Source organism: Anabas testudineus, chromosome 19 (genome assembly GCF_900324465.2).
Source record: "Anabas testudineus chromosome 19, fAnaTes1.2, whole genome shotgun sequence".
Taxonomy (NCBI): Eukaryota; Metazoa; Chordata; class Actinopteri; order Anabantiformes; family Anabantidae; genus Anabas; species Anabas testudineus.
The window spans coordinates 17,770,205-17,784,433 of NC_046628.1; the positions used below are offsets into that span (position 1 = coordinate 17,770,205).

A 14,229-nucleotide genomic window follows, 5' to 3' on the forward strand; every position below is an offset into this window, starting at 1 on the left:
ACATGATCTTGCACAAGTGGACCCAACAACACAACACTGGTACAGATCGACAGCTCACGTTCAGCAGATGGATTTAATCGCAGTTTATTTTTTGCTAAATTCACAGTTGATCAGGACATTAATCTGACATACATCAGAAAATGAAAAGAAGTTGGAATAGGTGTGTTGTGTGTACTGTATCTGTAAAAGTAAGTGAAACGTGCTTTTTGTCCTTGTTCATTATTATGGATGGGTTCATTTGTACAGTGGATATAAAAAGAGTTCTCTTTCTCATTTATAGAAAAATTGTCTTTACAAAGTCTTAAAAATAGAAAACTGGGAACAAGCGTTTACTCTTTTAAGGTAACTCTGTGAACCCTCACCTGTCAGACAGGTAGATGGAGATCACCTGAGTGCAGGCAGTACTAAATGTGAGCTCTGGTTTCTGTTCCAGACCATGCAGGGCAGTGACTGTATCTTCGAGGCGGTGGAGCAGCAGGACCTGGACACGGTGCAGATTCTTCTGTACCAGTTCTCGGCCGAGGAGCTGGACCTGAACACTCCAAACAGCCAGGGCCTGACGCCGCTCGACATCGCCATCATGACCAACAACACGCCCATCGCCAAACTGCTGCTGAAGGCCGGAGCCAAGGAGAGTCCACACTGTGAGTTCACCACAGCATCGACCGGGGGGTCGGGTCCGTCTCAGAGAGATGAAGGAAGGTTAATGTGGCTCAATGAGGCTGCTGGAGTGAAGAGTCCTTATTTAAAACAACGCACCACAGTTCTCATGTGAATCCTTAGAGCCTCCAGTTAGGAGCACAGTTCCAGTACAGCTGACTGGAAAGACTCCAGTCTCAGCTGGTTTCTGTTGCTCTTTTCAGGTGACGGCGTTGTCATGGTAACGCTGGTGTTGAGGTGGTACGATTCTTCTTTGTAGATGTTTTTTAACTGTTGAACAAAACAAGAAATTTGAAGAATGAAATTAAATGGATCATTTTTAGAAACTGTGTAAAAAGATCAAATGGTTCTAATTAATTAACACCATCCAGTAGTTTGGCTCGTTAAAGAGGCTGCAAGATAAATGTGAGGGTCATGAAACGATAAAGAAAGAAGAGGAGGAGGAGGAAAGGAATAATTTAATAATTACATGGAAGGTTTTCAGCCACCGTGTCCATGAACACATGGGAGAATGCTCTTATTCATTTGAACGACGATTCAAATCATTAAACGTGAATTTGCTGAAGATAACGACGATTCTTTTGAAATTTGTCTTTCAAATGACAGTTTAGTTCTTTCAGAGAGGGTCCAGTCTGTGTCACTTCCTGAAAATACAAGAACTTTATCAGCTTTTCAAACTCATTTCTTAACAAAACAAAGACAACACGAGCAAACGCTTCACATTTATTAATAAATATACATTTGAAATGACAAGACCTACTGGGGAACCTCAGACCTTTTGGGAGGATGTTCTCTGGACTGAAGACAGAGGCTCTGAAACATCTGACAGAACTCAAACCCAGAACTCCACTTAAAGATCATGAGACGTACGGTGCAGCACGGAGGAGACGGTGTGATGGACCGTCAGCTGATCTGTCTGATCGTAAGAATAACTGGATTATGATGCAGAGAGAAGCCACAGGTGGGGGAGAAACTCCACACAGAAAGAGGCCCAGCTGACCAGTTTGGACCTGGGTCCTTCCTGCTGCCCTCCATAAATACAATGGTCATTTAAAAAACGTATTTGTGTTTGCTCAGTTTGTTTTATCTCACATTTAGTGTGAAGACCTGAAACCGAACCTTCATGAAGGGCTGTATTGTGGATCTGTACAGTGCACTGTGTGTGAGTGATGCTGTGGATCAGACAGGGCCTGTGTTTGTGTCTGCTGCCCAGTCTGGGTGTCCTCTACCTGGACCTGAATGAGTCCGCTATCCCCCTCCCCTCCTCCACACGTATGGTTTTTTTCCCTCCATCAGTTCCCCCGCTGTCCTCCATAAACCCTCCAAAGACAGGTGGTTCTTACCTTAGTGCTGAAGCCGCCATTAGCCTCTGCAGTCTGGATGTGTTTGTGTGCGTGGAGTGGGGGGGCACTGGCCTGCTGCGTGACTCCCCACTGCACAGCTTTAACAAGGTTTGTCGTTTAATGGTTTAACTTTTCCAATGATGCATGTAACGCCGGGGCAATTACAGCTAAGTGATTTATTGTGCTGCGGGGCCACGGGGCCGCGGTGGCGAGAGCTCTCCAAACAGCAACCTGGACTCTGGGCGGCGGTACAATCCCATCCTTGTAAACAAACACAGAGTAAACATTGCTGCTGTTTTCCCTCCTGGGGCCTGCTGCTCTCTGTTTATGTCATTCCTCAAGTGCCAAGTAAATCAGTCAGCCAGGGCCCGACAGCCCCGTGTCGCTCTGTGTGTGTTAATGTGGCTCCATGAGCTCACTCCATGTACTCTGGTCACTTTCCATACGAGTGTGTGTGCGAGTGTGTGTGCAGCGATGTGTGCTGGAGGCCGCTCTGAACCACAGACTGGAGCAAGAGTAGAAGTACAACAGTGTAAAAGTACTCAGAGCACAGAAATAGAATATAAAAATATTAAAAGCAGCTTTACAGTGAAAAACGGGATAAAAACGAACAATAAAAAGTTGAGTAATCACACAGTTAAAGGTAGAAAGACAGGTGACAGGGGTAACAGTTAATTAGTCATTCTGAGTCTGGTGCTTGTTTCTTCCCTTCTTTATATTCTTCCTGAATTAAAACTGTCTTCATGTCCACATGTTAATGTTTTAATTCAGACTTTTCCAATCTGGTGAAATGCAGCTGGTGATTCTTTATAATCCAGCAGCCTCAGACTTATGTGAGCGTTAGATGTAAAGAAGTTGAAGTATTTTCTCTCTCTACTGTCTGTAGATGCTCTGTGTACTGCTGCTGAGTAAATGTGTGTCTGATGACTTTGTGTTTCAGTTTTCTGTCTCGGTGTGTGTTAATGTGGCTCCCTGAGCTCACCTACGTTGCTTGTCTGTTAATTTATGAGGCCCCTCGGGGCCCCTGAGGGGGCCGGTCTATTTTTAGCTCTGTCCCGTCCGTTCAGCCAGACAAGGTGTTTCTGTGTGAGGTGACTCCTCCTCAGACGCAGCAGCCTGTTAATTTACAGCCTCTTCAATTAGCAGCTGTTAGCAGCTAGCTGTGCTGCGACAGAGATGGAGCAGGAAACACGATGTCTGTCGTTTCCACCACCAGGTCTGACGCCTCCATCTTTACCAAACCAAATGACACAGTTTTATTTCAGGTTCAACTGGAGATCAAACATTTTGGATATTAAATTAACTATATCAACTTTAATATAAGCTATAGAGTCACTTTTACCCATTTTAGGGGAAAATACAGCAGGTTAAAAATACCAACAGTGTCCTTTAACTGAGCTCTATAACGTTCAGTCATTTCATACTCAAGCTCTGACCTCTGACCTGTGCCGAGTAGGCCAGCTCTAAGTGACCTCCACCGTCCTCCCCCTGTGTAGAAACCTTTATACTAAAGACAGAATAAAAACGTGGTCACAGTTGAAAGTGTGGATGTTAATTACTCCAGATTTTACCTATGTCTTCACATCATAACGACTTCGTTACCCTGCAAATATTTAACTCTGTGTGTATCAAACAATCTCAGCAGCAGCTTTTTTACATCAGTAGTGGATCAAAAAACATAAAGCAACAGTTGGATTCCCACCGTGGATCCAGCAGCATCACTTCAATCAACCAGATCAACAACATGTTCATTATCTCAAACACGAAGCACATTCTCAGACACAGCAGGTAATTATACCCACTAATTAATTGGGTTATTATCAGCAGGGATCATCAGCACTAAACACCCAGGAGACAACAGTTCCTGTGTTTTGTTTTTATCAGGAACAGCACAGTAATTAACATCAGACAGTTTACGTTCATCTTCATCTACTGCACCTGAACAGGTGAAATCATCCCAAATCACGTTCACCCTCCACACGTCTAACTTAAAGAGAGCCGGCACGTATGAGTTATATTAACTTTGAATACAAATCTGTGAAATATCATGTTGATAAATTCCTTCATTTCCCAGCAGTGTTAGGGTTAGTTAAGTGCTGCATGTGTGTGTTCCAGCTGCACGGTGAACGTCTCAAGTCATTCGTCTGGTCTGTGCCGCCTCATCTGCGTGATGCAGCTTTTTTGATTCTCCGTCACGCGGCCTCGTTTTCATCTGCAGCAGCAGAAGTCTCGAAACATCCAGAGTTTTAGAGAGCGGGTCGGATTCAGAGCCATTCTGCAGCCGCACACACACTGACTTCTTGTGTGCTGCTGTTTGTTTGTGCTGCTGTCACGGTCCATGACTAAGAACTGGACCAGGGAGAGAGCGAGCGAGCGGCCGAGCGAGCATGCAGTAAAGCAGCGGTGTTTGGGTGAGCTGGCAGCAGACTGAAAGTCTAACCGTGACAAATGTGGAGGACACACACAGAGCTGTGTTTTAATCAGACTTCATACCTTTGCTGCCACGCTTCACTTTTCCATCATTTAGTTTTAGATAACACATTCTGTGTTTCAGACCCGTTCTTAAGAAGACGGTGCACTAGATCAGAGGAACCGGCCTGTTTGGGACATTTTCTACATTTTAACTTTGACTCAAGTTTCTCTTGGCGTCACACAGCAGCAGGATCGATATGTTCATCCCTAAATTTAGAGGCACAGTGAGAGGCTTCGTTAATTATTTAAACGTCAGGGTCAATCAGTGGAATGATGGCCTGTCTGTTTCACGCTGCTCGTCGTGTCAGAGGATTTTGTTGAAGAGCCTCAGAGTCTCAGTATTTGCAGTTTTGGCATCACCACATGTATTAAGTGCAGACACGCGCTGTAATCAAACACTGTAGGAAGCCAAACATGTCACACGGCCTCTTTCAGTCAGATAGTTTGGATTTTATTTGTGAAGCAAGTTTAGTTTTTGGTGTTTACAGCTTTCCCTCTGCCCACACGGTGTCTTCGTCCAGTGGAGTCTAATCCACTGTATGTTGTTCCAGGGACAGTTTCTTTTTGAAACAGCCTCTGTTCTCTCCCTGGACTCCTTTTATGGTTACATGCTCAGAGACATTTTCCATCTTTTTGGCCTTGAATTGTTAGTTTTCCGGCTCACACCGATGCTGCACTGTCTTTGTGTCTGACATAAAAGATGACTCGGCCTTGGCCCCTGCCAGCCTTGATAGAGCTGGACCTGCAGCTCTGACTCCTCCACAAACTCTTTCTTTCATTAACAAGAGACAATTCTACATCCAGCCCACGAAAGGCTCAGTATCTCACATCCCTGATAAGATGATCACATGATCCTCTGTAAATCTTTTTAGACAGACGGCATTTTGCCATCTTGGTTTTTTAACTTTCTCAGAAACAACGAGCCTCTCATGTACAGGAAAAGCCGTCTCTGATCTTTATCATGTAATGTAATGCAATGGAACTGATCTAGATCTGTAATACTGAATCCAACTACTGCTCTCAACTATCACAGTTTGCTTCATTTCCTTTATCACCTTAGTTACCAAACAACCTCAAGTCCATCAACAGCTCCTTCTGGAATGGAGGGGGGAGTAGATGTCCTGACAAACAGGTAGCAGAGAAAACGGTTAGTGAGTTAGTGAGTTTAGTTAGTGGAAATGATCTCTGGAGCTACTGGATTAAGGGGAACTGGTAAGACCTGGATGCTTTGGTTAAGTCCTGTTTGTGTCTGTGTTGCAGTTATGAGTGTGGAGAGTCGGGAGGCCCACCTGAGCTCTCTGGTGGTGGAGGCGGAGCGGCGGGCGGCAGACCTGGCGACTCAGGCCCAAAGAGACGGCCTCTCTCTGGAGGCCTGTCACAAGGACAAACAGCTGAGAGCCTGGGAGTGGAGGAGCAAGTTATATAAACGCATGAGGACGGGCTTCCAGCACGCACGTGAGTCTCCATGGTTACACCGTGTGTCTGCCCGAGCCTGTTCACGTGGTCCAAAATGGATTCTGCAAACTTTCCTGGATCAGCTTACATGTGTAAATTCATCAGACGCAACAAAAATTATACCACAGAAGAAGAAGGACAAGATTGTGAGATAGTTAAAAACAAGCAGAGAGAGAGAATGATGAGCGGTGTTCTTACGGGTCAGAACCAGAACTTGTTAGGTGAGTAATAGGTGTCGGAAGAGGCAGGTGTGGACGGTTTGAAGACAGAGTGTGTGAGTCACAGTGACCTTTGAAGTGAAGTGGAAACTAGTATTGATAATCAGGTTTAGATCAGGTCCCTCATCACAGAGGACGACATGTTTCTACAGGAGCCTAGAGACAGAACTTCATGTTTTCAGGTGTCACTCAGGTGAATTTGTTGACAGGTAACACCTCACAGAAGACAAAGAAGAAGAATCTAAGGTGACCTCATCACGCCACAGATCGATGTCTGGAGACATCACAGCTTAATGTGATGTTGTTTTAGTGGAAGCTTGTTGCTTCACGTTCAGGATCCTGATCACACTCACCTGATTGAGTTTGTCAGTAATACAAACTAAGTCAAATCTAATCAGTCATAAAACACGTTATTTTAGGACTACAGGTGTTTCAAAGAGGAGAAACCACTACAAAATAAGATTATTATATTTGTTCTGTTCAGTTCTGTTGCACAGCGGGACTCTCACATTAGTAACCTGAGAATCTGAGCTTCCTGCTGCCTGTCATCATTACAGCTGATAGAAACCTGCTGCTTCCCTTTGTTAGACTCACAGAAGTATTTTCATTTCAGTTCACTATCATTTTCATCTCAATATTCTGACGTGGATAGAGATGTATAATGTCTGTGGCTAGATATTACTGCAGTGAAGGAAACAGAGCTTCATTAGAATAATATGATCAGAAGCCACCGCCCTTTACAAAAACAGAGTGAAGATGCTACTTGATGAGTAGTGAAACGTTTCGACCTAACAAGAAGGAAGTAAAGAGCAAAGAGTCAAAAATCAGCTACACACAGAGAGAGAGGAGGATGTGGATGAGTTGAGGAAATAAAGCGTAGATTGAGCAGTTTCATTTCACCACTTGAGGATAAAAGTCCATGATATGATTCAGTTCTTTTCCTCTGTGTGACTTCCCTAAACAGATTTCTTTCCGTTCTCTCCCAGCAGTGATTTTCATTCAGTGGCTCCTCAAGGCAAAGAGACAGCGAGAGGTTTCTTATGTGAAGCTTAAAGTCATTGAAAGTAATAACCTGAGATGTGCAGCTGCATCAACAAATGATAAAAGCCAGCAGCGCTGCAGGAAGGCCTTCAACTTGGTGACTGCTCAGGGAGTAATGTGTTTGACATTTTCAGGCACATTACAGAATTTAGTTTGGAAATAAAAAAAGCAGCAGAGGAAGAAGAGAACTGGGAACTGATACTGAGACGCTTCCTACACAAACTCGACGTTTCCACTGTGATTTACCAGACATGTCTCCATTCTGTTCATTTATAACGTTCACTTCGTCATGCTTGTTAACACGTCTCTGCTTCCCTGCACAGGTCGCCCAGAGGCCCCGTCGATGGTCCGTCTGAGCGTGAGCAGTAGCACCACACTGACCGTCACTTTCCAGGAGCCGCAGTGTCTCAACTCCACCGTGGTGACCAAATACAGAGGTAAAATCACACATGCCTACAGAGAATCCTGTGGTCCAGTGACTGTGGCATCTGTAATGCACCAGAGTAGAGCTTTATTTTGTCTTTAGACACAGCATTACACTGAAACACACCGTTTAGCTTGTGAAGCATCAAATGAGTGCAGTGAGGTGGAGCTGATCAACTGCACTGGCCTACCTGATCTACCTGACCACTGTGTGTCATCGTAATCATAGTTGATCCTAAATGTGGTCGTCAGGCTCCGTTCTTAGACTTCGAATCAGGTGATGGAAAAACTGAAAACCTGAAGTGATGTTTGGAAGATGTAGAACTGTGACCGTCCTGATTAGACTGTGTAGGACACTCTGAACACTGTTTGCAACTCGGGTCCCAGATCAGGCCTCAACTGTGTCCCTATATGTGTGCTCTCATTATAACCTGGTTTACTGGTTAGTTGGGTTTAGACTTTATTAACATTTGAGGACTTCGAACCTGATGAGGTCTCACCGTTTAGTTCTGAGCTCAGTGAGTTCGGACCAGGTTTTGACTATTATTATTCTAAAGGCCGAGTCTCTGCTTTCATTGGTCAACAGATGAGGGGTTGAGGATAGTAGGTCACAGGAATGTATGAGCCACGTTGCTTTGTCTACAAGTCTGTTTTCTACACACTTAACAGAGAGAAAAGATTGAAGAAGAAACCAGAGACACCTCGAGGCCACGAGATGAGTTTAAGATGAGTTTAAGGTTAATGGTCCTCGTCTCAGGAGGAACTATTGATTTGTAATCAGACTGTTGCTGTTTACTGTTGACACCTGATGGGCACTTAACCTGTGTGTGTGTGTGTGTGTGTGTGTGTGTGTGTGTGTGTGTGTGTGTGTGTGTGTGTGTGTGTGTGTGTGTGTTCGTGTGTGTGTGTGTGTGTGTGTGTGTGTGTGTGTGTCTGTAGTGGAGTGGAGCTGCTTGAAGGATTTCTCACTGCTTGCTGGAGAGATGGTGTTGGATGATCTGCAGACCCTGAAGTGCACCATCAGCGGCCTGACCACGGTAATCGCAGCATGACTCCATTTAGGAACTCCTTGTACTGAAAATGTGCTTTAATATGCTGATGACTCAGCTGTTTCACTTTCACATAAAGGAAGAAATAAAGGTTAAAGGTGGCTATTACACAGCAGGGACCTGATTCACTAAAGGTTTGTGTGTACGAAAATGTCCAAACTAGACATAACTCGCCAACAGTCGTGCAGCCTGATCCTCTAAAATGGTCCCAGTGAGACAGGATGATTTAGAACTGACTTTTCCTGTGACAGCTGCTTTCTGCTGCCTCTGTCAAAATACTGCCACGTTCCACTCATGCATGTTTTGTTAGTATAATATAACTTTGCTGTTGTGTGTTTGTTGAGTGGCATCAGTGACATTTGAAGAGTGTGCAGTTTAGCGGAGGCCGTCGTTCATTATGCATTCTATGCACCACTGTCTGTCACATAAACACACCGACGGTGCTGCATCTGCTGTTTGCCATTTAGAGCAGCAGCCGACGTTCAGAGAGTTCTCTACAGCCCTGAAAACATTTAGAGGAGAACATGTTGGTGGAGTAGAAAGGGCAGGACACACTGTGGGTGGAAAATGAGCCCAGCCGGAAACTGGACCTGAGAATCCACATCTCCAGTGCTGGTGTGGACCTGCACTGATTTACATACCGTATCTGCTGTGTTGAGGCTGGGTGTGATTTAAATAGTGCTGCTGTGGAAAGCTGCTGTAAACGAACTACAAAGAGACAAAGAGGCAGAAACTGGCCACAAAGACACATCATTTAGTTACAAAGAGTCAGAAAGTGACGGCACACCGTCCAGACTCTTTCACACTGGGTGTTTTGCATCTGTGTTTCCAGGGGTCTGTCGTTTCACAATGCGACCATGACCACAGACTGAAATTCAAAAATGACTAAAGGCTGTCGTGATTTGTAAAGTCTGTCTTTTCAAAGTGCCTGTAGATTCCTCCCTAACATCTTTTCACAGATACCCTTCCACAGCAGAATAAAATAAGTCTTTTCAAACATCAGATTCTCAAATTGAGATGATTTATTGACTGCTTCTTACAGACCTGCACCTTTTACGTAACTGTTCCAGTAATTTTAAGCAGCACATTGTTGTAGAAGTCACGACGGCAGGCTGAACAGGTTCGACCTGTTTCTGTCCACAAACTTTTGGTCAAACACTTTACAGCCTGTAAATGTGCAGACCTTATGACTGTAGGTTTTTAATGCGTTATAACACTAAACTGTATATATATATATATATATATATATATATATATATACATGTATATGTATATCTATACCTATAAATCTATACAAGATGATTTGATAAATCTGCATCTGATTACATAGAATCAATCAGTTTTCCCTCCATCGTCTCTTTACACACGTGTTTTGATGTTCCAGGGTCGACTCTACTACGTCCGAGTGTCGGCCTACAACATGAAGGGCTGGGGTCCTCCAGCCTCCTCCCTCCCTCCATCTGCAGCTCCTTCCAGTGAGTTTCCTGTCACAGTTTCATCTCGATCGCTTCACTAAAGCTGAAACGGAAATGTGAATTATTGTTTCCGCTGTGTTTGAGTTCAAATTGAAAATGTTCATGAAAACAGGTAAAAACTCAGAGTCTGAACTGAGTGATGCTATAAATGATGATCCTTTCTTTGCCAGCCTCGTCCACAGCGATGATAGTGATGGTGGGTAATGAGTTAAAGAGAGAGAAGAGTCCTTCCTATGGTTGGTAGTAAAGAGTGAGTCAGCTGTGAATCATCTGAATGTTCTGAGGTCCTCGGGTTGGGAACATTGGTTCCATCTCACCGTCACGACTCCCTTTTCTTTCTGCACATTCAAGTGCTTTAGCCTTGAGCTCTGTGTGTGTGTCTGGTTATGTGTGCTTTGTCTCGCTTTGTACAGATGTGTCAAAGTGTGTGTGTGTGTGTGTGTGTGTGTGTGTGTGTGTGTGTGTGTGTGTCAGTAGCAGAAAGAGCAGAAAGTGTGTGGGTGTGTACTTTAAAATGGAGAGAACAGAGGGTGAAAACATAACTACTCCTCTAAGACGCTTGAAACGCGTTGACTAAAACGTCCGAGCATCACTGAAGCCAGCAGGGCTGCAGGAAATAGTCAGATACTGTACTCAAGTACAAGTACTAGTACCACCCTGTGGAAATACTCCGTTACCAGTAAGTAGGAGACAGAGACAAGACACACTTTGTAGTTTGTGTTTATCTGTGAAAAACTGAATTAGTAAAGTAATCACATCTCTCAGGTAAATGTAAAATCAAAGATAAAAAATAAAGCGAAAATAAGTAAAAGTACTTCATAATGTACCTACTGAGGTGAAACGACCGACCGTCAGTGTCGCTGACAGGAGACGCTGCTGCAGAAACCTTTAACACTGCCTTTAAATCTCTGTCCTGAAGATGGAAAAAGCTGATAGAATGCAGTTACGTGTAAACATGACGGAGGGACAGATGCAGGTCTGCTGCACATTTACACACATTTACTAAAACCAGGTTACATCGGTGCACATTCTCTTTTACCTGTGTAACCTGCTTTTTCTGAGGAAACTGGTTTAAGTGCAAAGACGTACACACAGGGAGAGAGTAGAGGCTTTCAGCCTCCTGCCTTGGTTCTGTTTCCACGCACACATTAAAACACCTTGGCTGTTGTAGCTTTAATGTCTTCATGCCGACAACCTCTCAGCCTTTGTCCTCTGCCGGTTTTTCTCAGACTGGAGGGAGAGTGATGGTTTGGAGCCCAGGAGACGAGGCCACGTCGAGGCCATGGAGCGTCTGCTGCAGCAGGTCCGGGCCACTCACACACACTACTGCTGCGGAGGTGAGTGTCTGCAAATCTTAACTGAATAAACGAGTCTCAGCTAAAGTAGGATAAGTGAAGGATGTGTGAGCGGTTTGTTTTCTTCAGCTTGTTCTCAGTTTCAGCTACAGTAACTTGAGATTGATCTGTAATCACAGCTGTGCTGTGTGGTGTTGATCAGCAGACCTCCAGCTTTACTCTGGTTTCTGTCAGGGTGCATGTTGGTGATGGTGTCAAGGGCATAAAGAGGAAATAGAAACTGGCTTCTAAAGATCAGTTGGATGAAGGAGGAGCACCGAGGAGGTGGGAGGTGAATGTAAGAGACGGATCAGGAGGTGAGGTTTAGTCAGACAGTCGTCGATGGTTCCAGCTGATCTCAAACGGACTGTACACTGAGGTTTGACTTCTTTTTAAAGTCTCTCTGTAGATGTCTCCTGCTGCTTCACTGTGTTTGTTAGTTGATGATTCACACGGGACAGATGACGGTTCAGTCAGTGCATTTACCTGCACTCAGGTAACCAGGTTATAGTACAGATTTAGTCTGAAACCTGGTTACTGTAATCTGCGTCGGGGATCAGAGGAACCTGAGGGGTTTCTAATCTGCTTTCTGCAAGAGCGCATGTCCAGAACAAAGGCAGCAGACACTCACCACTCTACTACGATCAGCTGAAAGGAGCAGCTGGATGAAAGCAGAGACGATTACACGAAGAAAAGCGGTCTGGTTTTTTAAATCTAGTCCTTCTGAAATGAAATCAAAAGTAAAACCAACACAACACAAAACTACTAATACGGCTACTACTACTAATACTACTACTACTAGTACTTCTACTACTACTAATACTACTATTACTGCTACTACTACTGCTACTACTACTAATACTACTACTACTAGTACTTCTACTACTACTAATACTACTATTACTGCTACTACTACTGCTACTGCTACTGCTACTACTACTACTACTACTACTACTACTACACCTTCACTCAAAGCAAGATAACCCAGTTTAGATACTTCATGACAAGTACACAAAATGCGTTTATTTCTTCTTAAATATTTATGATGCAGAACAGTGAAATGAGGCGATTGTGTCTCGATTGAGTGTAATAAGATATTTTAAGTAGAAATGAGACAGATATACTCGGTAAGACTCAGAAAATAATCCAGAACTATATCTTAACTTCAGTTCTTGACTGATGCTCTGCTTGTTCTGCTCCTGCCCTCCACCTCCACCGGGAGATTAATGAAGCAGAATGAAAATGTTTTTAACCCAGCAGGCGACCGGGGGCCGTGCATGTCTCTTTACAGCAGCCCAACACACACAGGAGGTGCCGGGGGAGCCGTGTACATAAATAAGCTTTAATGCGTTTAGCTGTTCTGGATTATGCCCGTTTATATGTTTTAGTGTGTCACTCATGGAGCGCTCCTTTGTAAATCATCCCACTGGACAGAAAAAAACCAAACACACTGCTGATTTCAGCCGAGACGAGAAAGAGTGTGAGAGTGTGTCCATCCACCTGTTTCCACACACAGTTCGAATCTTTATGTTGAGCTGGAGCCACATGTGTGAAGTCAAAAAGAATATTTCGTCACTGTTTTTCAGTAATGAGCCTCCTTAAACTATAAGAAGACCCTCACACAGAAAGAAAAACTAAATGACAACAGTCGTGTGTGAATATGTTTGAATTTATGTTGGGAGTCTGCACTCAATCAGTCATTTTCCCCGCTGTAATGTAAACCCACCGTGTGTCTGTGCTGTGTATATTTTTACAGTTTATTCTCAGAGAAGCAGAAATAAATGTGTGAAATTAATCAGAGCGCATACAAAGCCGCCACTATAGAGCAGGGAGAGATCATTTAGCAGTCTGCATATGTTAATTTATGATGTGTGTGTTTGTGTAGAGCTGGATACACACAGGGAGGTGTGTCTGATAGGCCAGCATTCAGAAACAAGCGTGTGAGCCTTTAATGAACCCATTAACAACAGTACAGCTCAGTTTGGGTTACGTTTCAATAAAATTGCTGCCTGTTCTCTTATATCCACCCCACCCCCACTAATTAATGAAGTTACCTGGTGGATTATCTTAGTTTATTGTTGTTTTCATTTCCCAGAGCTGCTGTTTGGTGCTAACTGGACTTTACATTTAGTCATTTGGACGTACAGTGAGGTACAGTTCTCGAAGACGTTCTCAACCAAAAGGTTTGTAAACATCTCCAGGTCGAGCTCATTGGAGTCACGACTCGGATGACTTCAGTGTTTTGTTGAAGGTCCGTTTACTGAACCAACAGAATCAGTTGTTACCTACCAGTGATGCTCAGACGGTTCCTCTATTTTACAGGAGAATATTCATTAAGGAACTCAAAAGCCAAAAGGTAGAACAGTAAAAAAAGAAATGGGACTGGAATAGAAACAGCCTTCATTTCTGTGTGAGAACTTGAGGTTGATAGTTGTTGTCATAAGCAATTAGAGATTAAACTGCAATAAAAATGGAATATGTAATAAAAGACTAAACATATAAGAGGTTTGGAAACTAAACCACGAGCGTCTGTCTGGAAAGGTGTTCACCCCATTAATCAACTCCAATCACGTTTTCAGTCCGTTCCAACCAAAACTCATTTCTGTATTTATTCAGAGTGACGTGTGGCGCTGCACAGTAGGCCGGTGAGCTTGTCATATTATCCACTTGTCAAACCCAGTTAGCCTCCAGCGCTCCGAACACACAGAGACTTTTTAAAGCGTGAGAGCGCTGGTGGCAGCCTCAACCTGTTCCTGAAA

At 43.9% G+C, this 14,229-nt stretch overlaps 1 protein-coding gene across 4 annotated transcripts in view; it reads left to right on the forward strand.

The window, feature by feature from the left end:
- ankfn1 (ankyrin repeat and fibronectin type III domain containing 1) overlaps positions 1–14,229 on the forward strand; it is an 80,126-nt gene that overhangs the window by 49,645 nt on the left and 16,252 nt on the right. For all 4 annotated transcript variants that reach the window (XM_026350884.2, XM_026350882.2, XM_026350883.2 and 1 more), the window contains 6 exons: positions 434–644; positions 5,736–5,930; positions 7,513–7,626; positions 8,552–8,649; positions 10,046–10,136; positions 11,366–11,473. In XM_026350884.2, the coding sequence (XP_026206669.1) occupies positions 434–644; positions 5,736–5,930; positions 7,513–7,626; positions 8,552–8,649; positions 10,046–10,136; positions 11,366–11,473 (817 nt within the window). The remainder of the gene's footprint in view (positions 1–433; positions 645–5,735; positions 5,931–7,512; positions 7,627–8,551; positions 8,650–10,045; positions 10,137–11,365; positions 11,474–14,229) is intronic.